Source organism: Chelon labrosus (assembly GCF_963514085.1).
Source record: "Chelon labrosus genome assembly, chromosome: 22".
In the NCBI taxonomy this organism is placed as follows: Eukaryota; Metazoa; Chordata; class Actinopteri; order Mugiliformes; family Mugilidae; genus Chelon; species Chelon labrosus.
In genome coordinates, this window is record NC_140355.1 from 1,606,512 (window position 1) to 1,633,515 (window position 27,004).

The 27,004-nt window shown below is 39.1% G+C and overlaps 1 protein-coding gene across 1 annotated transcript; it reads right to left on the minus strand.

The window, feature by feature from the left end:
• Nucleotides 1–114: 114 nt before the first annotated feature.
• Nucleotides 115–14,848, minus strand: lmnb1 (lamin B1). Its single transcript, XM_084572124.1, has 11 exons — nucleotides 14,181–14,848; nucleotides 10,879–11,035; nucleotides 10,629–10,754; nucleotides 10,031–10,201; nucleotides 4,432–4,557; nucleotides 3,665–3,885; nucleotides 2,795–3,020; nucleotides 2,577–2,681; nucleotides 2,117–2,236; nucleotides 1,786–1,893; nucleotides 115–1,404 (listed from the first exon to the last, which is right to left on the minus strand). The coding sequence occupies exons 1-11, from the start codon at nucleotides 14,534–14,536 to the stop codon at nucleotides 1,363–1,365; spliced, it is 1,758 nt and encodes a 585-aa protein (XP_084428250.1). The 5' UTR covers nucleotides 14,537–14,848; the 3' UTR covers nucleotides 115–1,362.
• Nucleotides 14,849–27,004: the final 12,156 nt, after the last annotated feature.

Sequence of the window (27,004 nt, forward strand, 5' to 3'; positions counted from 1 at the left end):
TTATAAAATGTGACCAGGTCTTTATCTCAAAGACACTGCACTTAAGTTAGAACCTTTTGTGTTTGCAAATATCACAATGTAACAATGTATTTCTCCCATTGTCCCCGTCCTTTAGCGCACACAAATGGAATAAATGGGAAACAAAGTAAAATACAAGAAAACATTTAATCATCCAACTATGAAGATTACAGACGTAATAGCATGCATAGTAACACACAGCACAAAAGGTACTTCAAACACTTCAAATGTCAAAAGGTTAAGAATACAATCAACACTTCTTAATTAGTGGTGCAACGCTTATTCTAAGTTAGCAAAGAGAAATTTGTGGGTGCTGCATGATATCACATTAAAGAACTTGGTGTGTAAGAAAGCGATTATAAAATCTGTCAAATGAGTTCAAGTCACAGAAAATGCCGACTTCCTGTTGAAAACTGGCCCACACTATCACTGTCAGTTTATTTTTGTAGTGTCTGTAAAGTCAGGTTACTAAAATGGTAGATATTACCACCGGGAGTCGCCAAAGTCAATTTTAATTTCAATCGTACACTTAAGAGGGGCTTTAAGATAACTCAATAACTTCAACAATCCGTCATCTCACTACATTCTAAATACCATCATATGTTGTTTTTTCTTTAGTCTACAAGACCAATGCCCCTGAACAACATATACCAAGACATATGTCATTCTGACATTATGTCCAGTCAAGGTCCAGAAAGCTGGAGGTAACTTATTACACTACCTCCTGTTACCAAAGAGATTCTACTGTACTTCTTTGCTTGTTTTTATTTTTTATTTATTTTTTTATTCGTTTTTATTTTTTTATTTTAAAATTATACAGTAGGTTTTAACTGAATCACTGACCTAGACCAGCCATGATCTAAAATAATCACTGACATGTTGTGGCTTTTGTTGTGACTTTAAGGCCCTAAAATAATAGCATCAATAATATTAATAATAATAAAAATTATAAAATATGAAATCAAAATTAAAATCAAAGAAATAAAAACACAGTACATGACTCATTGTTTTCACAGCCCATCCTTGAGTTTAGTTATGTGTTGCTTGGTTTCAAGAAAGAAAAGGTTCTGAACTACAAATACATTTTTGTTCAAAAACCATGTTTTGGTTTTTCCAGATGAAAAAAAAAAAAAAAAAAAAAAAAAAAACTACAAAAAGCATTTTTGCATTTTATGACAAACAAAGAGATAAAATAAAGTCATACATTTAGCTGGAATACACTACAAAAGATAGAAAAATAGTTCTAGTATTACAGTTGGCAGCAGACTGGCTGGGCTCACTGGAAGAGGAGGAGGTGGTGGTGGTGGTGGCTGGTTGGCTGGTTGGTTGGTTGGTGCTGTTGAATCACATGATGGAGCAGCCTCTCTTGGCAGTGCGAGGTTCTCCCTGAGGAGTCACCACAAACAAACAATCATGGTGCCATTCAAACACAGTGCTACTGTCAGGCTGTTTAGACGTTTTAGAGGACAACATCAGGGCCATAATTGTAATCTTAAAATCTAGCCCAACATGGAAGTTTGAGGTTTCAAGAAAGATGTAATTATTGTGAGCCTGAAGGCATCTTTAGACTGTGACGGTAACAACTGAGCAAGTTTACTGCATGAAACACTGTGTGGGATGAATCTGGCCCTCCCTCTGTGTGAGACGTTTGACCTCAGTACGAGGAGGTCAGATTGGGATTTATAGCATCGCTATTTGACAAGTGTTGTTGGTAAGCGCCTTTAGCAGTCGGACTTAAATCGTCCGTGTACTGAGCTGAAGCCTCACCTGTTGGTGGAAGAGGTCTTCCTCAATGGCCTCTACTCCATTATCATCATCGTCCTCATCCTGCTCTTCTACTACGGTCTTGTATGTAGTGGTTCTCTTTGCCACTTCCTGCGACACACACACACACAAAATAAGTGTCACTCAGCATCCAAACTAACATCAACATAACCAGGTTGTGCTATTTTCACCCTTGGATTTTATCCAACACACAACTGCTAGTTGCTTTTTCCAGGAAAAAAACATGATCACTGAAGGTCACACAAGAACACTGACGGTCGCTGACAAAATGCACAACTGGAGATGGTGGATGGATGTATGTGCATGCTCTCACCTCTCCCTGGGGGTTGGTCAGCGCCACATGGACGTCTTCTCCTGAACCCCAGGATGACTGGTTCTTCCACACCAGGTCTGTGGGAGGTTTGGAGCTCACACCAGCATCAGATGCCCAGACCTAAACACAAAGCCTCACAGTTATATTCAACACAATGTCATATTGACAGACTAAGAATACACACTGGCAGGCCCGCCTCTCAATCAGTGACGGCTGGGATAGGCCCCAGGCCCCTGTGACTTCTAAGGATAAGCAGTAATAGATAATGAATGGATGACTGGAAACACACACACACCACATTATTAAAATCCAAACATGGTTCCTCTGCTAGCTTAGTTCACTGTAAACATAAAACCTATTTGTAATTTATGTTCAGTATTAAATAAGGACCACCAATGCGCCAGTTCCTGAACTCCTTAAAAGGCTGAAGAGGATTAGAATCTGAAGGACAAACTCTTACCGTGACTTTCTGGCCAGCCTTCAGGACAAATTTGGGAGTGAACTTGTAGGTGGCCACAGCATTTCCAATGGTCTTTACCATCTCATAGCCCACCATGGCCTGATCCTGAGACAGATGATGGAGAAATAAAAAAATGAATCTAACATACAAAAGACACAGTAGATTACTAGCTCTTCAGAAACACTAAGTAACTAAAAGCATGTCAGACAAAACCCTACCTCTTCTCCGCTGTTGTGGAGGCAGATGAACTTGCCATCCGTGTCAATCTCTTCAATGGAAATGGATCCTGTGGCTGAAGCAGAGTGAGAGATGGACACCGAGCTACTGGCTTCCTGTTCCTCCACGTCAACGCGCTTCCTCTTTCCCCGAGTGGTTTGCACACTGCGACTGGATGAGGCTCGAGACACTGTGACTCGAGATGAAGGACTGGGGGACAGCTTCAGTCTGGGGAAGGGAAACACAACAGTTATATCTAGATCAGGGGTGCCCATTATGCTGATCACGATCGACTAGTAGATCGCGAAGGTAGTGTGAGTAGATTGCGTGCCATTGGGGGAAAAAAGTTGTAGATGTTTAGATGTTGCACATCCAAAACAAACACTAATACAAACGTTCATCTTTTTTTTTTTTTTTTACTTTATATTTGCAACATACCCTCAGTTCAGCGGCACACATCCACAGCCATGCACAACTTCAACAACAACAACTAAGACTACTGTCTGTCTTAAAGGGACAGCACTATTTTTCTAAAAGTGCAGTGCACCAATTTTCATGTTAAAAATATGGATGGCCAGATGGTATAAAGATGGATAGAGCTTTTAACACTGTAGCAATGACTACTTGGGTGGGTGGGTGTGTGTCTCTCTCTCTCTATATATATATATATATATATATATATATATATATATATATATATAGAGAGAGAGAGAGAGAGAGAGAGAGAGATAGATAGATAGATATAGGTACATCACTTTGACTTGGTCATTGTAAAAGTAGCTCACAAGCCAAAAAAGCAACACATCATTAAAAGAGGTGTTAGAAAACAAAACAAAAAAAAGGGACACCATTGCAGCTTTGAGAGCCCTCACCTTTCTTCTTCTCCCTCCAGAAGTTTGCGGTAGGCATTAATCTCCATGTCCAGAGCCAGTTTAACATCAAGCAGCTGTTCATACTCATTCAGTTGTTCGTGCATCTTAGCTTGAATCTCAGCCACCTCGCGGTCTTTCTCCGCCAGCAGCTTGCGGCTCATGTCTTTCTCCTTTACCAACGCTGCCTCCAGCTCATCAATACGATCACGCCAACCACGAGTCTGTATACATAGAAGTAGGTCAGAAATGGCCACATGTCATCGAGCAGGCGACCAGTATGTCATTTTACAAGACGTGACTTCAGATTCTGTCATTTCTAAGAATAAAACTGAGCCCAGTGAAAGCATTTGTGACCATTGCTGGGGGCGTAGTTGTCTACATTTGTATGCATATTTAATGCCTGAATCGCTGTTCAAAATAAAGAGTCTGATAAATTAGACAAAAACTTGTGTGAAGAATCAGTTGGACGAAAAAACAAACTGGTTAAGCTACACAATTAATGCAGACGGTTCATATTTACGGTAATGGAAGAAAAAGCAAAGCTAATGTGTTGGTGCTGGCAACAGGAGGGTCCGTTAAGTACAGCAGATCAAAAGGGAGCTAGTTTTATCTAAACAGACCTTTTGAAAACATTCATGTTATATTTAGCACTGAGATAAACATTTTGGTTTCTATTATTATGAGGTTCTATTAAACATTGCTAGTTAAGAATCCATTTCTATTTTTGTCAAAAAGTAAACATTTGATGAGTGAAATAAAATCTCAACCTCCTTCTGCAGTCCGGACAGCTGGGCGGTGAGGCTCTCTATCCTGGTGGCAGACTCTCTGATCTCCTCTCGTGCCATGTTGGCAGATGCTCCGTTCATCTCGGATAAACGTTGCAGGTCTTCTAGCTGGAGACAAACGCACAGATGGTTCGAGAGTCAGCAACATCAACATCAACACGATTTCCTTCACATCATACACTGAAAAGAGGAACTGAGCAGTGTCAGTCACTTCCTGCATGTCAGGAAGTAAGTAAAGTGACATTTAATGCGTAGTTAACTTTCTTACAGATGCTTTTTGCAGTGTTTCTAGATTGTAAAAAATAAAACAGTTGCACACTTGGATCCTATTTATGGAGGACGGTGTAATCCGTTTTTTCAACATATTACAAAAAGCATGTGACAGTATATTGGCAAGAACCTTTCAACATTTTATTATGGTGTCAGCAGCAATCCTAGCACCACTGCCCATGTAATGCAAAAGCAGATTAGAATGACATCCATGTCTGTCCTGACTCCTATTTATGGAATAAAAACTTTTAGATGAACTCATCATCACTGAATTTGCAGCTTCACACATTTCAAGCAGACAGCTCTGGAGTAGAGTTTTGCGTGATTTTCTTTTAACAATTTACTAACACACACACACACACAAAAAATATATATTTTAGACAACTCTGTGTCAACATTTTGTTGGAGGCTTTTCTGTTGCTGAGGAAAACCTGGTTTCCTGAACCTCAAAAACATTTAAGACCTTTGGGATAAGCCAGAACTGATTTCGAACCAGATCTTATTACCCAGCATCAGTTTTGGACCCCCACTAGGGCTGGTGTGGCTGAGTGCTGTTATCTGACATTTGTTAATCCAAAGGCAAGTAGAATCACAGAATGTTTCAAGTATCTTGTTTCCACATACTTGGACGATGTAGTACAGTTTCTGCACTTAGCAATAACAGTTTATTCTGTGGCAATAAAAATGACTCCTGATTAAATCTTTTGAGACACTTGTACATAGTTACTGTTATAACTCATGAATTAGACCAGAGGTCTTCAACAGGGGGTCCGCGACCCCTAGGGGGTCCGCGGAGGTACTGCAGGGGGGTCGCGAAAATGTTTTGATTGATTAGACATTTTTTTATATTCACCTCCACAATTTTTTTTAAACACACATGAAGTTCTTTTTAAATGTTATACAGCTTGGGGATTATGGGGAAAAGAATCAAGGCTCTAACTATTATATAACATATATTTATGGGCGATTTCCTGATAGTAGTGATCATAAACGGCAACAGAGTCAACCATCTTGATGTAAATAAACGATCTATGCTGCTGTGCCATACTATAGGACCGGTTTAATATAAAACACAATTTTATACAATATATATATATAAGTAGGGGGTCCCCGCTCCATCTCTCCATCAGATTGGGGGTCCTTGGCCTGGAAAACGTTGAAGACCCCTGAATTAGACAATGCAATAAAAGTTTTAAAACGGCTTTCTAGAGAAGTTCGCTGTACGAGGCGGTCAGTTCACATTCCTCCTGTCACTTTGGTTACACGCAGAATATCAGAGTAGAAATCCAAGCTCAAGCTTCTTAGGTGGCAGCAGTACAAGAAAATAATAATTGTTATTATTATTATTATTATTTTTAAAAAAGGGTGCACGAATAAAACTTGGAACTGATAACACTAGTCAAGAAAGTTGTTGATTGTATTGTACCTCCCTGTATTGTACCTATATTTGTAACTGTCATTTCAAATGGGGACAAAATCTCAATTATTTTAGCATTCCCATTAAATAAAGCTCAAAATAAACATCACTGCACTTCAGATTAATGTGTAAAGAGTTGGAAGAAAACTTCAAAGAGAGAATTTCATTAGTATAAATTGTTGTCCGTCAGTGGGAATGAATTAGAAATAGATATGCACATTAATATGACAATAAACTACATTACAGATAAAGAGTAATATACCAGGGATTATTTATACACTGCCTGGCCCTAAATAAATAAATAAATAAATAAATAAAATAAAATAAAATAAAATAAAATCACACACTCTAATATTTTGTTGAACCTCCTTTAGCTTTGATTACAGCACACATACGCTGTGGCATTGTTTTGATAAGCTTCTGCAATGTCACCAGATTTATTTCCATCCAGTGTTGCATTCATTTTTCACCAAGATCTTGTATTGATGATGGGAGAGTCTGACAACTGCACAAAGCCTTCTCCAGCACATCCCAAAGATTCTCAATGGGGTTAAGGTCTGGACTCTGTGGTGGCCAATCCATGTGTGAAAATAATTATGCTCCCTGAACCACTCTTTCACAATTTGAGCCCCATGAATCCTGGCATTGTCATCTTGGAATATGCCCGTGCCATCAGGGAAGAAAAAAATCCACTGATGGAATAACCTGGGGCCTCATGTACGAAGGGTGCGTGTGCAGAAAAACGTTCTGTACGTTCTTGTTCACTGAAAAATTCAGATGAATGATGGCTGGCGTACGCTGGCTCCTACAGCTGTTGGACCTTTGGCGACACCTAGAGGTGATGCTGGGAAACTGTCATAAATGTGAGAACAATTAGTCCGACCAATCGGGACTGTGTTAGTCAACCCTGAGCAGAGCCATGCAAGCCGTGTGGTATATCAAATTCCTATACAATGCATCTCAGGACTAACCCTCCATCTGACCATGTAATTTTGTTGTATGATATGTTGTATAATGACAAATAAAGCGCTTTACCGAACAGGTCAACATAAAAGTGCAATTTGCAGCGAGAGACGGTTTTCTGAATGTAATCCGAGCTATTGACTGCACACACACTGCTGTAAAAGCGCTATCACGTGATGAATTTGTAAATGTCAACAGGAAACAGTTTCATTTGATCAATGTATAGATCATACATGATGCACAAATGCAATTAACCAATATTGTGGCACGTGGAGGACAGCGTGCCAAAGAGGACATGTTTGCGCACCTCCACTCCAGTTCACTTTCCGTGAAGTTCTTTTTTCCCGTCTTACTCATTCTTATATTTTCATTTTCTGATCGTGCAGAGAGGGGAGTCTCAGATGCAGGGTCAATTTAAATATAATTTGCATTTTTAAAGGGGGGTGTGGACAGGGAGGGGTCAGGTACAACGTGCACACAATTGACCTTTGGCTAAGCCCCGCCCCCCTTAGTTACTGTTGCTACGTCCGACATTCTCTTCTGGGCTGTGGTTTTCTGGTTATCTATAAGGCTCTGGTATCAATATCAAGGAGCAACACTGTTCATGCAAAGCTGGGTACGTCTCTATTCACTTCTATAATCGTTATTACGAAGCAAACGGACTAACGTTACACACGTATAACGTTGTATTTCTTCAGCGTGTGCTAGCGTATCAACAACTATGCAACTTAAGCTGTAACAGTGATGTTTTGGTTAGCTCCACAGGGTTTTGCGCGCACATCATTGGGCTTATCCATACCCTGGATGCTGGATATATATCGACAGTATAGCCTGCCGAGACCGAAAATATGAGACGCCTGCGTTAAAGTCAATGGAGCGCTGTGGAAAAAGTGTCGGACCCTTGTGGGAGCTCTCTTGGCTGTGATTGGTCAATCTACATTCTAGGGCGGGGCTTAGCCAAAGGTCAATTCCACATTGTTTGGGATGTACAAAGGAAATGTACTTCTGGATCTGAGTGTGTGCCACGTTTCAGTAGGAAATCCACACAAGTCTTTGTACATGAGGCCCCTGGTCATTCAGTATATTCAGGTAGTCAGCTGACCTCATTCTTTGGGCACATAATGTTGCTGAACCTAGACCTGAGCAACTGCAGCAACCCCAGATCATAGCACTGCCCCCACAGGCTTGTACAGTAGACACTAGGCATGATGGGTGCATCACTTCATCTGCCTCTCTTGTCAGTTTTCAATAATGTGTTGGACAGTTTTTAACCCAATGTTAATAGTTTCTACAGTCTCCTTAGACGTTTTCTCTGCTTGATGCATACCAATGATTTGACCCTTCTCGCCCATGCAGTAATCATCCAATAGGATCGTACCTACGTATTTGCTTAGTTAAATCCATTTGGCGCCTTTTTTTTTGGCCAGGCAGTGTATATCTAAAACATGATACCTTGATACCTCGATACCAAACTTGATACCATACATGGACAACACAAATATTTGTTTTTGCTTTGGGAAGAATTTACAGAAGCTTTTGGAGGGGTAGCCATGACTGAAGCGAATAAATAAAGGAGGACATTTGATATAAATAAATAAATATTAAATTTGAACAATACCAATTGCACACATTTGGGTATATGTTTTTAGACTCCTATAATATATCTTTCGTAAGACTTTGAAGGAATTTAATAAAACTGTATTTGCACAATATGATGATGTTACAGTGAATTTGGACCTTTTGGATATAAAATATCATTGCTTCATTATTTTATTCTCTTAGACATTAGTGCAAAATAGCGCTCCAATGAATTCGATGACCAAAACTATGTTGTGTGAGATCACAGTGACCTTTGACCAACCATTTCTAATCAGTTCATTTTTGCATCCCAGTGCCGATCTGGGCCAGATTTGAAAAAATTCTTCCTGAGATATTGCATCCGTCCATGTTTTTGCCTCATGGCATGGAGGAATAAAAACATTGTATTTATACTTCTCTGCAAAGTATTTATATTTGTATCAGTTTAGAAAGATGGAAAATAAATTTCAAAAAAAAATGTGAGGCATCTATACACAGAAGAAGACCTGGTTTCACTAAGGACTGTTATATTTGTTACTGATGTTGACGTTAGATTGGCAACTAGCAATATAATTAGTTATGTATGAATTAGGGGTTGAACCGACTTGTCGACTTTACTGCTGTGCCATGACGCTTTAAGCAGGAAGTCGACTAGTCCTCGATCATGTGACAATAACACAGATGTCTTGGAGCAGACAGGTGAGGAGCCCAGTGGGTCATTGCAGCAGATCATCAAGATCTAAAGATGAAACCCATTCTACTGTGACATGTAGAATATGCAAGTCAGTCCTGAAATACAACAAAAGTACTACTAAAATGCACACTGATCTGAAAAGGTATAAAAAGATAAGACAAAAGTTAAGACAAAAGATAAGACAAAAGATAAGTTAATGCGTTTATGTTCAGTTCTGTTGTGTTCTATTAGTTGACATTGTTGCTGTGGTTGTAGAGGGTGTTTTTTTTTTTGCGTGAGAGCTGCATATCAGAAGTGTCAGACTGACGGTGTTTATGGTGTTGCCGTGGGCTACAGCTGACAGTAGCCCATGTTCAAGCTTCAGTAAACTTGCAGAAAAGCCTCCGTAGCTTCTTTTGTGTGAGACGCAACAATATGTATTCAGGTCAAGGATATAGATTTCATTGTTGCAAAGCATTACTTTCTACTGTGTTTTTATGTGTAACTTTATCGACAAGCCAATGTTGCCTCAACTCTCGAGTCGAAGGACTCTTCTTAGTCTTTACTTGTTTCAAATAAATCTGTTCTAATCCATAATCAAATCTTTTTCAGACTGAATGGATTATTTTGTGAAGTATGGAGAATGTGTACAGATTACGTGGCAGTGTGTGTGTTCATACTTTGGCCACGTAGGTGCTCGCCATGTTGTCCTTGTAGATCTTGATCTGCTCCTCGTTCTGAGACCTCATGTCAGTCAAGGCCTGAATCAGTTTATGTTCATACTCTTCCTTCCGTCCAGAGTCCACCTCCACCAGTCGGGTCTCATACCGCTCTCGGCCCTCCTTCACTTCCTAAAGCACAGTACACAGTCTTCCCTCAGACAATATTCTTAGGTTTGATCCCGTCATAATGAACTTCATTCAGAAATACCCCAGAACAAATTACAACTAAACGTCCCAAAGGAGGAAACTACTTCTTCGGTGAATTGCACCTTTTACCAACTTCGGGAAGCATTCTCAACAAAGCATTAAAAAGGAACATTACTATTACTCATTAGGTTAATTAGTCCAATTACATTTAAGCCTATGAGAACAGGAGTATGCATATATATCCAACCTGAAATAAAAATGCATTTCCCAAACACTGCATATAGTGTTATTTCAATCCCTTGAATTAGCACTTAGGTATTCATCAGGATTAAGTTCTGTTAAAAGTCAATGCAAGCATCACCACTCACTGCGCCAAATGAAACCAACCATCACAGAATCAAATACTCACTTCCTCGTGCATGCTCTTACGGAACTCGATTTCCTCGGTTAGACTCTGGCAGCGGTTTTCCAAGTCGACACGCAGGAGCATCTCCTCTCCAAGGTGCTTCTTGGTCTGAGCCAGACTTGTATCCAGCTGACGAAACACAAAAACAAGGAAGGCTTTGAAAATAAATCAAGATGAACTCTTTGAAATTTGTGTGCAAAGAAAAGTAGTAAATGGGAATGGAAAACATCATATTCATGCTACAGCAGCGTACCTCCTGCAGCTGTTCTTGCAAGTCTGCCAGAGTGGCCTCCAGGCCCCTCTTTTCAGATAGTGCGGTAGTCAGCATAGCCTCTTTAGAGTTCAGCTGAGCCTCCAACTCCTTCAGCCTGGCCTGGGCACCTGCTGCCTCATTATCCTTCTTATGGTAGCTAGAAGGAGGAAAATAAAGAACGGTGAGTTTCTGCGGACAGTGTGGAATGCTGGAGACTGCTGGAAGAGTTGAAGCCTCAAGGCTACCATCAAGAACCTAACTGACACCTGTACTAGTGAATACAAGTTTGAAACACATATATCAACCTAAAATAAGACTCATTAATAGCAGATACAAGCTTTGTGTATTAAAAATGCAACAATAAAAATGATTGTGTTCAACAATTTAATGACTTTCAATTCAAGAGGCATGATTAAAAAACTAGAAAAGCAAAATTTCTCCAGTTTAGTCAATTTGCTCCACTGTAAGCCTTAACATTCTACTTTCTAGAAAGCATAGAACATAAGTGAGAAGAAATGATGATAGGCACAGTCAAATTATTATATTCCATGTATACACATGCTACTGTATTTATACAGACATCAAAAAATACACTTGTCTGTATTGAACCGTAGGTTTTACAGTATTCCATCTGGCATCTTCGTTTTACTGACGTTAACTGTAACAGCAGCAAGACTTAAACCAGATATTCTGGCTTTATGGGTCCCAAAAAAACTTGTAAGCATGTAAAACCTGTGTGCTATCTGCTAATAAATCAGTCACCCTGCTTTTTAAATATTTACATTGGCCACTGAAAACCCCTTTTGGCTCAAGCAATAATACATTCAGACAGAAGTAATTCCACTCCATCATCACTTCTGTTAGATGTGTGTAGGAGTGTATTATCTGCAGACCCTGCTTTCTGCCAGCTATTATTTTTCTTTGATGTTTCTGGACTGCAGCCTTTGGGCAAAGGGCGTGTAACCCTGAGCCAATAATCTCGTGCAGGATGTGACAGCACAGCTTCATAAAGACGCAGCAATGTTTAAACAACTGCAGGTCTGTGTGTCTGTTTGACCAAGTGGGGCTGAAACTCCCCCTACACAGAGTAAAGAGGCAATAAAGTGTGTTTATTTGGGCTTTAGAATGCAACCACCATCCCCCTGTCACAGAGGAGAGGATACATCTGAATGTTGTTTTTACATAAAGCAACCGACAAGTGCTACATATTATACCCTTAAAATGGAATTTTAGTTTTCTGATTAAACAAATTTAATGCCATGCATCTGCTTCCCACCTCTGAGTCTGGGTTAACTAGTCAGCAATGAAGCTGTTGCAGTTTGTGACTAAATGCTGTACTGAGACAGAGAAACTGTGTTTCCATGGTGAGCCTCGGGATTACAGTGGGCAGGTGGGATTGTTGTTCAAGTGCACAAACTATGAGTGGAATGCTGTGTAGCATGCATAGGCAGCCTTAAAAAAATAAAAATAAAAAAAAAAAGGAAAAAAGTGAACACATCCTAAGGGGTGTAGCCAATGGTATGTACTAAAATCTGCATTCTTTGTCATGCCCAGCAGAGGGCGAGTTCACTGGCTCTAAAAAACATTCATAAGTTCAACTGAATGGATAAATAAAGATAAGATTCACCTAAAACTCACTGCAGATACAAAGTGATATGAACACCTGTTTAGCTACATTAACTGCAAATTTAACTTTTTTCCATTCCACCAACTGAGAGGATTAAAAGAATGTTAGTCTGGAGCTTTGTAAAGTGCCTTTAGACTGTAGGAGAAAGCTGGAACACCAAATCTACACAGGCAAAGAACATGCAAATGCAGAAATGCACCAGCTGGCTAAAACACAGAACACCTTTCCTGTGAGGCATGCCGCCCAGACAGACTTACACTGGCAATTAGTTGAAAAGAGAAAATGATGGACATATGTTGATTAGATGTGTAATTCCATATGCTAGTAAGCAACAGACAAGACCGTCTACTCTGCTACACATTCTCAGGGTATCTAAACAACTGAAGTGTGCTCAGCTAGAGATGTTTTGTGAGAACATTTTTTCTTTTTCTGCATTATGTTGCAAAACAAAAGTTTTCATACTGAACAACATATATGCCAGTTCCAATATATCAGTAGGACACCAGCACGCTGAATCTATTCCAGATTTGAAAGACACACTCTGATGCCTTTACAGCGTTGTGTAACTTTATTGGCCATAAAGTAAAATAAACCAAAGTGTGACAGTGAAACCACACATTCATGCTATCACTGAAGCTATCACGGGAGTGCCAAACCACGCACACAACTTCATCTGTTAAACAACACACCAGAGCCCCACACCTGATTGGCCAGACTAAACAACGCATATCTGTAGTACATATCTTTAGCTACAGGATATAATGCGTGTCTGTGCTACATTCATTTAACAGCAGAAGAGTAGAACGGTCTTCCTGCCGATCGTGTCTAGCTATGTTGGTCTCGAACGCCGCCAAAAGCAAGCATGGAAATACAAAGGTGGTTTGAGATTTTTGTGGAAAATTATTACAACACGTTTATAAAATATCATAAGGGTTCAACTAACAGGCATTGGATTTCTAGAACCACAGCTGAATCAACACACTTTCAGGAGGAAACGCACCCCATTGTCTATTCATGCACTTTAGGTCAACAGTTGTGAGCAACAGTTGCTGCTGTCAAGCTCGGTAATATATAAGTGACAACACACCATTCATGCTGTGTATAGAAAGCATCACGCCCAGTATTTGATAAATACGAGGTGTGTGTTTTTCTCCTCAAATAGTTATTCTGTTAAATGTTTACATCAGAACAGACACAGTCCAAACCGCTTATGTTTTTCACTAACTTTACCAGTGGACCCTGAAGGTACCACGGGACCTTCTGCCAACGCCTTGCTCTCGACTTTTTGAAGAGTTTTTCCTGGTTAGTCAATCATTATGGGTTTAAAGCAAATAAATAAATATGCATCACACACAAAAAAAATAAATAATTGACAGTTGCTCGCTATTGTCAATGGCGGGTTGATGCGGTAACGGTCATTTATTTAAAAAAAATGAAAGAAAAACAAGCGTATTTAAGAGTCACCCCCTCTCCCGCCTCCTTTTTTTTTTTTTTTTTAATAAGTAGGCCGAGTTTGAATGACGCCCGACGAGAAAACGTAACCCCCAGACGGACTTACGTACGTAAGGCTGCAAAAGTGGCTCCAAAATCAAAGTCGGCACATAGCTTTTGCTAATCATTCTGAGTTCGTTTTCACATTAGACCCCAAAGCACGATTAAAGTTTTAAAGGCTTACTTCTGTAGAAGCTGCTCATGCTCGGATTTGATCTGTCCCAGCTCAATCTGCAGCCAGGCCCGTTCCTTTGAGGAATCATCCAAAGACCTTCTGGCGTCGGCTAGCTCCGTCTCATACAATGATTTCAGCCCGGTTACCTCCCGACTCCTCACTTCCTCCTTCTCGCTAATTTGAAGGTGAAGTATGTCGTTTTCAGATTCCAAACTACGGACTTTATCTATGTAGACGGCCAGGCGGTCGTTGAGGTCCCTGAGCTGCTGTTTTTCCTGCAGTCTGCTTATCCTGGTCGGGCTCAACGGTGTGCTGCTGCCGCACGTGCTTCTCTGGCCGGTAGGAGTTGCAGCCGCGGTCGCCATTGTAGCAGAGTGGCTAAATAACCCGTACGAAAGACAGAAACAAAGCCAAACCAAGATACCACTTGTGCAAGCGAATTGATTTAGACTGAATCGCCGAACAACTATTTCCAAAAAACAATTCCGGCAGTGTATCCTATCTTTTCTTAACCGAAAGAAAGAGGGTTCGGCCTCCCAATATGGCGGCTGATTGAAAATGTTACGTCGGGTACCACCAGCCAATGGAGAAGCAATGCGTTTTTTCAACTTCAACCTTGGGTCCGTTTGTAAGTGTTGCCGTCGTGTGCCGAATCAACCTGGAGCGGGCGGAGTCGATTTCTATTTCATAACTTGATTTTTGCGGCCCACCCTGTATGTTGAATCCGAGCGGCCCGGCATGAATAACAAGCGTTGCCGGACATTTTCATAACGGCCGAGTCTGAATTCGGTATTTTCCCTGGACTGACTGCAGATCTAACACAGGATAGAATAAAGCGGGAAAGGACAGGAAATGACCAAGACGTTTTAGTCCTCGTTGATTTTAGTAATCTCCGAAAAGAAATGAAATGGCACAAAATAATGACAATAATTTTTATAGACAAATTAGTTGTATTTATGCTTCATGGTTATTTATAACCATTATCTACCGTATATTCATGGTCTGACACATTTTGTTTGCCCACATAAAATGCCTTGTTTCATCAGACCTAGTTTTCTAAGTCTTAATATGCAAGGTTAAAGAAATGAAACCAGTAATTATTCTATTATTCAGTTATATTCATAATTCTAGTGTTCTCCACATTCATTCATTACATCTTAATGCATTGAAATTGTTCCACTGTTGGGGAATGTCACTTTTCTTCAGTGCTTTTTATATTATTATTTTCAATTTGACAGTAAAATGTTAAAGAATACGCAAAACTATTGAAGCATGGGAAAGCAGATAATACAAAGTTGTTTTGCAGTTGATCAGTCAGGTGTGGCATTATTCATCACGTCAGAGCATAATGTTAAAGCACATACCAAATGTAGGGGTTTAGGATTTTAAGTCCCCAAGTCTCAGTCTCCCCGTACTGAGCATGTAGCCCGAACAACTCTGATAGAAAGTCCATTCCAAAGTGAGTTTCATTTAATTAGAGAATTAATTATACAAAAGGGATGTATTTGGGAACATTCTCAATTGTGATATGATATGGGCTTGTGGAATAAAACAATTGGATGCTTTACTACTGCACAAAGTTAATGTCATCTTTAGTGGAGTAAGTTGCGTATCTTTAATCTGTTTAGCATGTTTAGCATAAAAATATTTGAGTAGTCCTTGCAGCTAAAGAGGACGTTTGTTTGTGAAGGATATTCCAAGGAAGCTGGAACGTTGTGTAAAACATAAATAAAAACAGAATATTGTGATTTGCATATTTTTTTCAACCTATATTCAATTGGATACATTACAAAGACAAGATATTTAATGCACAAGCTGATAAACGTCACTCATTCTGTATTTGATGCCTGCAACACGTTCCAAAGAAGCTGGGGCAGGGGCATGTTTACTGTGTTACATCACCTTTCCTTTTAAGAACACTCAGAAAGCATTTGGGCACTGAGGACACCAATTGTTTAAGCTTTGTAGGTGGGATTCTTTCCCATTCTTTCTTGATGTATGACTTCAGTTGCTCAACAGTCCAGGGTCCTCTGTGTTGTATTTTGCGCCACACATTTTTAATGTGAGACAGGCCTGGACTGCAGAGAGGCCAGTCCAGTACCCGCGCTCTTTTACTACTCTTTTACTTTTCCTCTTTAGAACAGAGGACACAACGTCAATGATTTCCAAAATCACTTTGAAATGTGGATTCGTCAGACCACAGCGTACTTTTCCACTTTGCATCAGTCCATCTCAGACGAGGTCACAGGCATTTGATGTTGGTTTTCAGTCTTGCTACTTACGTGCAGAGATTTCTCCAACAGCGACTGAGGCTTTCAAGGACCCTCCTTTTATACGCTATCATTATTTGTAGATTATTTGACTAAACTAATTTCTTATATTTTTTTCATTCTTGTCATTCTCATACTTTGATAATCTTCTAGTTTTATAGGATGCAAAGTGCTGTCTATGCAAAATTACCAGCTTGTAGATCATCTTGTCTTTGTCTTACTTGCCCTCTCTGTCCAGTGATGCTTTTATGTCTGCAACTTATACAGAAAGGGAATGCCTAAGATATGTATGAGATGCCATTTGAAATTATATTCTGGATTTAGTTTACTGTTACCTTTGTGTTGTCTACAGATAAATGAAGAATTCAAGAGAATGGCCACTGTAAGCACTGAATCTACCTTTAAGGCCAAACTTGATCGTTGCACTCCCAAACTGCTGGACATAGTCTCATCAGAGTTAGAATCAGGCAGATCAAGGACATGCTCTTTGAGGTCATTTCAGTGTTTTATATTTTCAATCATACTGACTTTCTGCTGAGAACATATGTTTTTGTAAAACTGATCTAAAAGATTGTCACTGTATTTTGTAAAAAAGCAATAACTTACAGTTTACAGCTTTCATATGGCTGATACTGTGCTTTTAAAAATGTTCAAATGCTGCAGTTTAATAATTAAAAAAAAGGTTAATTGCCTAAAATGTGTTTGAATTCATTTATTTATTAAAGCTACGTGAACAAAAACCAAACCAAGCTAATGAAAGGGGAGGAGGATGGTTGCATTGACTTTACATCACAGCATAGAGTTTTCATGGGGCAGCAACACATTGACCTGCATTATCCTCTTAATGTTCAACTGTTAATGTTCTTTGTAGGTTTCCAGTTTCATCCTAGCTATTTCAAGAAATGACAAAGGTGTAATAACACTGCTCTTTTTTTTTTACAATTTGTAAAGTATTTACTTGAAGGGTAATTCACTAGAATTTAGTGTACACTGTAATATCTCACTATGTGAAATCCATTTATTTTCATTTCATTCATCTGCTTTTGTTGAAAACATTTGAGGAAAAGGGAGCTAACTACATCACTGGCAAAGTCTGGAACATGACCACATTTTAAGGGTAAATCTGGTTTAACTGAAATAATCATTTAAATATTTCCGTAATGGCCAAACGCTCCTCAAAGGGACCTGTAAGATTGTTGTTTCATTTCACTGAATTCTAATCCACTGAAACTGACAGAAACATTAACTGTCAACTTTGTAAAATAGAAAATACTTTCTTACCCTCAAGTTTGGTTTTAGCACATTGTTTTCAGTTTTTAGACTTCTTTTCACTGATCTCAGAGCATCTGTAGACAGACGCAGGTGGAGTTGGGCACAGCTACAACAAACCGAACCTCCTCTGCAGAGATCAGACTTTTGAGTAATCAGTAAGCTGTCTGTGAAAGTTCTCAGTCATCCAGGTCATGGTATATCCAAGTAAGGTTCAAAAAAGGCAACTGGACTTGTAGAGTTTTTTGAGAAGACGTTTCACCACTCATCCGAGTAGCTTCTTCAGTTCTAGGGGACTGGTGGGAAGTTTGAGGTTTAAATAGGAAACTCCTACTGAAACTTGCTTGTTGTGTAAACAACCAGAAACCGGTGCAGCTAATTAACGGTTGGGTACTGTTTTTGTCCCTGACCTCTTCCCCTATGAATGGTGCTCAACGATCCCTGTCCATCAGAGGCTCCAGTGTCAAGGTGTGAATGGGGTTGAAACTTCTTGGGGACAGAAGTTAAAACTGTATTGTAAATAGATGGCAAATTAAATCTCAGTCCACCTCCTCTGTTTAGAGGAGGTTTTTCCAGTCTGACATAGATGGCTTCCTTTACTCCTCTTTCAAACCATCGGTCTTCTCTGGCTAAGACTTGGACATTGTTATCTTCAAAGGAGTGTCCTTTGTCGGTGCAGGTGTAGGTGGACCGCTGAATCGTTTCCTGATGAGGTGGCTCTCCTGTGCTGGCACATGCATTTGTGGATGTGTTGTTTGGTTTCCCCAATGTATAAGTCTGTACACTCCTCACTGCACTGAACAGCGTACACCACATTACTCTGTGTCTGCCTGGGTGTTTTGTCTTTAGGGTGGACCAGTTTTTGCCTAAGTGTATTCCCTGGTTTGAAATAAACTGGAATGCGGTGTTTTCTGAAAATTCTCCTGAGTTTTTCAGATTCCCCAGCCACGTAGGGGATGACGATGTTCTTTTTGGATACACCAGTAAGCTGATCATATCATAATTAACCAAGTTGATGAGTTTCACTGTTTGAATGAAAAGAACAAAATGTATAAGAGACTGTTTCAACTGTGGTTTACCTCCTTAGAAACCGAACTGAACCAAAATCACCAGAACAGAAAGCTACAGGTAAAGAGCAAAGACATTTTCACCCAGAAAGTAGTTCCTAATATCAAACTCTCCAAATGTTCAGTTTCTACATTCCTGTCCTACAACACAACAATAAATGTGATGGTCTCACTCTGGACTTCTGATATTCATAACCAGTATAAATTTGTAACGTCATTATAGAAGGAAATGATTTTGTTCTTGTTTAAACAGAATTAGTGAGGGAATACTGATGAGCTCAGCATGAAGATTAATTCCTCTGTCAGTACTTCTGTTATTCTGTGCAGTGTCTTTGTGAACGAGTTGATCATGAACATATTCAACAAGAAACACTTCTTTTTGTAGTTTAGACAAGGAGACTGTGTGAAGACACACATTCCCACCTTTATCCAATCCTCAAATCATGTTTGGTTTTGAGCAGGATTTCAAACACATTGAGCAAAAATGTCCTTATTGAGCTTCTGCACTGACTTAAATGAAAAGAATGTGTACACTCTGATTGTCACTGTGAATGTTTGGTGCATTTAAAACGCCTGTAAATGGCTGTATTTTTACTTTTGGATATTTTAGGGACATGATTAGAATGTAATTTAATGGATGGAGTGACCAAACGCACTACACCACGCAAAAGGTTTTAGTTTTGATAACGCACACCGAGGTGATGAACAGAAAATATGGAAGAGACATGTTCACCCAAATCAAACCCATCCGGTATTTTTACCACATTCAAAGAGCAGAGCGCTAGATATTGTTGTTGTAAAGTCATTTTCTGTATGTGCTTAACAAACAACATTGTTATATCCTATAAAAGAACACTGAAGCCAAGGGTGACCTGCTTCGAGGTCATCTGGAGCACACCAGGTCAGTTTAAATCATCTGTTTAATCACAGATGTTCTGTTTTCATGTTACCTTTTTGCTCTCATGTTATAAAATAAGGCCTTTCTGTGTGGAGTTTGCATGTTCTCCCTGTGTCTGCGTGGGTTCTCTCCAGGTACTACACTGGTACCTCCCACTGTCCAAAGACATGCGGGTAAGGTTAAGTGGTGATTCTAAATTGCCTGTAGGTGTGCATGTGATTGTGAATAGCTGTCTGTCTCTCTCTTAGCCTTGTGATAGACTGGAGACCTGTCCAGGGTGTACCCCGCCTCTCGCCCAATGACTGCTGGCATAGGCTCCGGCCTATCATCCTGTGTTTGTTTGGCTCCAAACTGGCAATTATTGATCCACTGGGTGGATATGTAAACTCTGAATTGCCTAAATACACTATTTCCCAACACTACTACAAAAAAATCAACACATTTATATATCCTGAAATGCCAAAGAACAGTTGAGCTCTTCATGATAATGCATGAAATACGTACAGTAGAACTGCAATGACAAGTTACTTAATGGGTTTGTTCTGCCTCTTGCTTTTTTGCTGCATCCTGCTTACTAATTATAACAACACTGTCACAGTCTAGACTGACAGCTCTCAGATGTTACTGAGCTGTTACCATGGCTACTCATGTGGTAATATGTGGAAATGAGTCATCAACTGTTTCCTCAGAAACGAATCATTTAAATGTTTACAATCCGTGTCCACAGCAACATCAATGAAGAAACCTTATTTTGGTTGTTTTGTCCCTCATGTCGTTAGCAACGTTGTTCTCCTCAAGAATGAATCACTAAAAAGACAAAGAGTTGAGAGTAATTTGGATATAAATGTGATTAATGGCTGATATTGAAAGAATGAATTGAAAACACTGAATGTTGTCTCTTGTTTTTCTTTGACGATTGCAAGTGACTAGTAAAATCTATTCAGACCACCACAGAGGCATTATTCACAGCAGTGATTAGTAGGAAAATTACAAGTCTGATTAATAACACTGTACGTCCACGTTCTCACTCATTTTCAGAAAAATGTAGCTAAACCTGGACTGTGTCTTAATTCTGTCTACTGACACCAGTTTAGGACATACCGGTAGCCTAAACAGGAATTTAAAGAGTGGCAGTCTTCATCAAACAGCCAGACGTACGAGCCACCTCACTATTTGGCAACTTAACTATGAATCCTCTCTGACTTTTGGTCTGATTGATCAGTTTATTCATCAGGAGCCTCTACAGTGTATAAACATGTTGTAGATATAATATGATGTGAATCCTAATGTTGAACCCTATGTGTTATCCAAAAGGGTTAATGAAAAAGATCAGGACAGATGATCCGTGTAGACGACAGAAATGACTTAGAAACATGGACTAAATATAAGTATTGTTTGAACTAGTTTTTGTCAAGATGTCAAAGCTGTATATCTAGGTTATCGAACTAGGCCCACTGAATTAGTGAAATCATGGAGCAATCTGTCAAAAACCTACTGTGCTGGCTGAGTGCAGCAGTGTTCAGGACCTTGACTGGGGGCAGGAAACAGACACGCTCACTCAGACTGACAGCGTCTCAATCCTCCAGTACATCTGCATCCGTAACCACAGAAATAGAGGCCAGCGGGCGTGACGTCTTCAGAGGCTGGAAGGAAATGAGGTGTGCGCTGAATTGGAACTGTGGGCAGGTGAAACTGACTGAAAGCGTTTTTTTTAGCGTTGCTAGCACTATGGCTACATGGATGGATTCTCAACCACGCTTGCCTTGAGTTTTTGTACAAACGTCAAGGGTTCAAAACTGACTTTGGTGAAGCCAAAGTGTTAGAGATCTGTAGCCTAGCTTAGCACAAAACACTGGGATCATGGGCAGCTCGCCTCAGCATAAAAATGCTCTTTACTCTATGAGCTTCAGCAATTATCTTCCCACTAATGTTGTCTTGTTTGCTATCAGCATAATACCAACAACAATTTTTAAGTTGAATAACTGCATTAATGACAGTGATGCACTCATTCACATCTGGAATTTTCTGATGTTTTCACGTATATTTGTTATTTTAACACTTAAAAACTGTGCAAGACTTTGATCATTGGAAAATGAAACCGACTCCTTTTTATTTGCATGCATTTTATTTGAAAGCTTTGTACAGTTCTTTGGAGGGTTTTGCGTGTCCACTGCCTTGTCCGGACGTTCTTTTTGTCTGTTTCTTGGTGCAGGTGCTGTTACCCTGCTCATCCTTGCAGCCCTGGACAGAAATGAAGCTGGTAGATGACTGAATTGTCGCGCTGACGGCACTGGTTTCGACAGGTCTTTTAGTCACCAGCGCTCTCGTTGGTTTCCTCTGCATCATCAGACACTCCCTCATACTTTGGAGGTCTGTCCTTTCTTGAGCAAAGACTTCCCTCATCTTTTCCATTTCTTCTTTTTCTGTCTCAAAGGCCTTCCGTTCCTTGCTCGTTGCATCTCTTTCGACAGCAAAGGCTTTCCTCCTCTTGCATTTTGCTTTCAGTTCTTTATTGAAGGCCTTTCTTTCTTTTTCTATTTCCTCCTTCTCCTGCAGGAAACCTTCTCTCATCTTCTGGATGCCAGCCTTTTCCTGAATGTAGGCCTTCCTCATCATGGCCATCTCTTCCTTCTCTACCTTGAAGGACTCTCTGTCTTCAGTCATGGCATCGGTTTCAGCGTTAAAGGCTTTCCTTCTCATGCGGTGGGATTTGAGTTCTTTGTTGAAAGTTTCTCTTTCTTTCTCCATCTTCTCTTTCTCCAGCTGAAAGGCACTCCTCATCTCATTCATCTGAGCACACTCTCTTCGAAAGATTTCTCTCTTTGTGCTCCCTCTCTGCCTTTCCATCTCCAGCTGCTCCATCATCTTTTTCATGCGCTCTTCTTTGTGCAAAAGTTCCTTCCAGATTTCCTCAAGAGAGAGTCGTTTGGCTTCGGCCTCCATCTGGACCTCCGGGGTGTCTTTCTCTGGAGCGAGATGAAGACAACCGCTGCTATGATTGGGATGCAAGGTCTGCGTTGCGTTGATAACCTCAGGGCTGAGGAGATCACTGGAAATCATCTAGAAGAAAACATTATTTTTAAATGATTAAGATGACTAATGGTTTCTGGGTAATTGGTCAACGTAGACTACTGTTTTGAGCACCAATAGGTAGAAAAGCGCTATATAAAAACAAGGCCATTTACCATTTACTTTCAGTCACCATTATTTAAAGTACACAGAAATTCCACAGACGTAGTCATTAACTAGCTTTTTAATGCCGTAATTACAGAAGGATAATATAAACCAAGCTTTAGTCTGAGGTCACGTGTAGCAACTGTACCCATCGCGCTATCGTCACATCATTTTTTGAAACCTCTAACTTTACAGTATTTATTGTCAAAACAGGTGTTCAAATACAACTTAACCACAAATGCAGGTAACACAACAAACTAACGAACATACATCTCTGCATCTCTGTGAGAGTCAACATTAACCACCGGACCAGCGTGGCAGTTCATCTGTTTCCCTTCCCATCATCTTGACTTTCTCTCATATACATTTATGGTACTTACCACCGACAAAGGCGGCTCCTGGAAAATTTCAAGTACAAATTGCTTGTACAAAGAGTATTTTTCTTCTCAAGGTATTCTCTTCTTAAAAGTCTGTCCGATTGTCAGCGTTCAGTGTAGTGAAATGACCGCTCAGCGTCTCTCCAACATTCTCTTAAGTCTCTTCCATTATGACGAGTTCTACATTCTAAAACTTTCACATGGAAGCAGTTGACCTCAGAGTGAGGTCACGCAAACTCAAATAAATTTCATCAATTCCATACAAAAGTCAAGTCAGTACACTACATATGTCACCCAGTTTTTGTTGGGATTCACTCTCACATTTTTCAGTAGTACAAACATGCAGTAATAATCAGCTGTGTGGAGCCTTTAGGGCCATTTCAGTCTGTGCGTTGTGGCTCTGCTGTGATAGGTGTGTGAGCAGCTCATCAGATGTTTAAGCAGCAGCAGGTTGAGGATCATTTTGACATATTTCCAATTCATGTGGCTATTCAATTCAATTTTATTTATTTTGTGTCAGTAACAACGCAAACTGTCTCAGTACACTGTATAAAACCCACCCTGAAACCTCAGAGCAACCACTAAGGTGGCGGTGGCAAAGAAAAACTCCCTTTTAACAGGAAGAAACCTTGCAGCAAGAGGAACGAGATAAACATACATCTATTGCAGCTCATAGTAACTCAAATGAATGTGAGCTCTGATAGAATTGTTCAGATGATTGTAAACTAAAACCAAAACAGTTGACCGGGTCCATAGCAAGATGGCTTTGTAATACCTATGTTACAGTCATCCAGGTCAGGGTAGTCAAAAACAGCTGTATGTGTATGTGACAACACTAAAGGGATGGGTCAGTTCTTACTTTAAAGGGTATGGACCAAACAGTGCAAGCCAATAGCATTAAAGCATCAGTCACCATCACTTAACGCACTAATTTAACATGCAATAAAACACGTTTAGTAATACACAGCTAACACCAACACCCACGTTTGTGTTGTGTATTACTTTTTTTATGTACTGACCGTACACCACTGAGTCAGGCCTTCTTTAAAGCTGACAGGAAACTAAAACATTGGTCAGGCTTGGTGGTTTAGGTGTCTTGAGACACTTTGCATTGTTATTGATGCTATATAAATAACATCGAACTGAACTGGATTTGTCCACAGTACATAAATGTTCCCTAATGTCTCTAATGATGACAGGATCTTTACAGGCAGGATGGAATTTTCATGCAATAACCAATAATCAAATGTCTGGGGTCCAAAAGCTTTTTTTATTATTATTATTATTATTATCACTGCCATTCTTATTTTCCAACTCATTTCCATAATCACATTAAGAAAGAAGAGTCTTTTTAGAGCTGATTGTTGATTATGACTGATGACAGTCACCAGTGCTCTGAGGCTCACCCCCAACATGGTTTAACATGTATGTTGCTGTATGTTTGAAACCCCTGTTCTAAAAAGAAATAATAAGTATAAGAAATGATAATAAGGAGAAATAATCATTTATTTCAGCACGTAACTTCAGTTTACACTCAAACTGTCAAACCTTAGTAGAGCTAATAAAAAAAACTAATTTCATTTTGTGTATCATATTCTTCTGCACCATAACATTATTATGGAGAACCATTGTGTGATGGAAATAGAGAGCTAAGAATGCACCAAAGTGCTGCATTCATTTATATGTATCTGAGCACTAACATTGGGAGGCACACTGTAAGATTGGCCACAAGAGGGGGTATTTTACGGTGGCCTGGAGGTGCAAATCAACATTACAAAACATAAAACACTTTTACAAATTCTGAAACAAATTTACATTTCAGAAAACAAAACTACAAGTCTTAAAACAAAATTACATTTCAGAAAACAAATTTACATTTTAGAAAACAAAATTACATCTCAGAAAACACATTTACAAGTTGCAAAACAAAATTACAATTCAGAAAACAAATTTACAAGATGCAAAACAAATTTACATTTCAGAAAACAAAATACAAGTTGTAAAACAAAATTACATTTCAGAAAAAAAAATTACAAGTTGTAAAACAAAATTACATTTCAGAAAACAAATTTACAAATTGCAAAACAAATTTACATTTCAGAAAACAAAATGACAAATAACATAACACTTTTACAAAGACCAAAACACTTTTACAATATCTGAAACAAATTTACATTTCAGAAAACAAATTTACAAGACACCAAACACTTTGACAAACTGCAGAAACAAAACTGTGTTAACCGTCGCATATATCGTCCGCAAAAAGGGCAAAACACGGCTCGCTCGCACTCCATCTTGGTCAAAAACTAGATAGTCGGCTCATGTGCTTGCCTTTCGCTCATCTCAGGTCTCCGTTAGCTTCTCCATTGACGACTAGAACTCGTCATGACCGCTCCTCGTTCACTTCCGGGTCAACCCCGGGGTTGGTACATTCCCTTTCCGGTTGATGTTGGCCTTTTTGTAAATTTGTTTCTGCAGTTTGTCAAAGTGTTTGGTGTCTTGTAAATTTGTTTTCTGAAATGTAAATTTGTTTCAGATATTGTAAAAGTGTTTTGGTCTTTGTAAAAGTGTTATGTTATTTGTCATTTTGTTTTCTGAAATGTAAATTTGTTTTGCAATTTGTAAATTTGTTTTCTGAAATGTAATTTTGTTTTACAACTTGTAATTTTTTTTCTGAAATGTAATTTTGTTTTACAACTTGTATTTTGTTTTCTGAAATGTAAATTTGTTTTGCATCTTGTAAATTTGTTTTCTGAATTGTAATTTTGTTTTGCAACTTGTAAATGTGTTTTCTGAGATGTAATTTTGTTTTCTAAAATGTAAATTTGTTTTCTGAAATGTAATTTTGTTTTAAGACTTGTAGTTTTGTTTTCTGAAATGTAAATTTGTTTCAGAATTTGTAAAAGTGTTTTATGTTTTGTAATGTTGATTTGCACCTCCAGGCCACCGTAGTATTTGCTCTGAAAAGATCTTAAAACGGAAAGGTTTGTGTCTGCAAAACTAGATGTGTTTTTTCTCCAAGTCTGTGCATGCTCATTCATGGGAACAGCTGAAATGACTGTGCTGCCTTTGATAAGTGTCTGTTCACCAATGATGGTGGTAGAAAGTTGGTCAGTCCTCGTGTCAGTTGTGTCCACAAGCTCAGTCTTAAGCGGATGTAGTTTAATTCACAGGGAAGCAATAGTGTCGTGCACTGGGGTTTTACTTGGCTTTTTGGTATTTCAACCCAAGGTGGCTGGGCCCAATCATTAGTGTTACAAATTTGATTTGATGTGATATGGTTGTTATTCTCTGCGTTTATCCTTCCTATGTATATAGTGTATATTTACTAATATTTCTATTTCTGGTAGATTTGTACATATACATTTTATTTTTTTATATATTTAAATGTATTTTTTTTCTTACTATTTTGATTTTCTTTATTTAATTTATTTATTATTATTATTTAATTAAAATACTGTTTTACACCTTTTTTTTCTTTTTTTTTACCAGCCATTTTAAGAGCGTTTTTTGCTACTGTGACCAAGCAGTTTCCCTTGTTGATCAATAATGTCTATCTAAGTCTTAGTCTAAGCTATTAGCAGCAACAGCATAACACTGTAAATGCTCCCTTGGTTCAGTCATTTTCATCTTTTGTTCCAGGTGACTACTGTCAGACAAGTTCTTGAGAAATGTGACTCATGGTTTACTGACGAAAGGTCAAGCCTGAGTTGATATCTAACTGAAAAAAACTTCTCTTCTCTCTAAGTATATATTCTTACTAAATATAGATATGGAA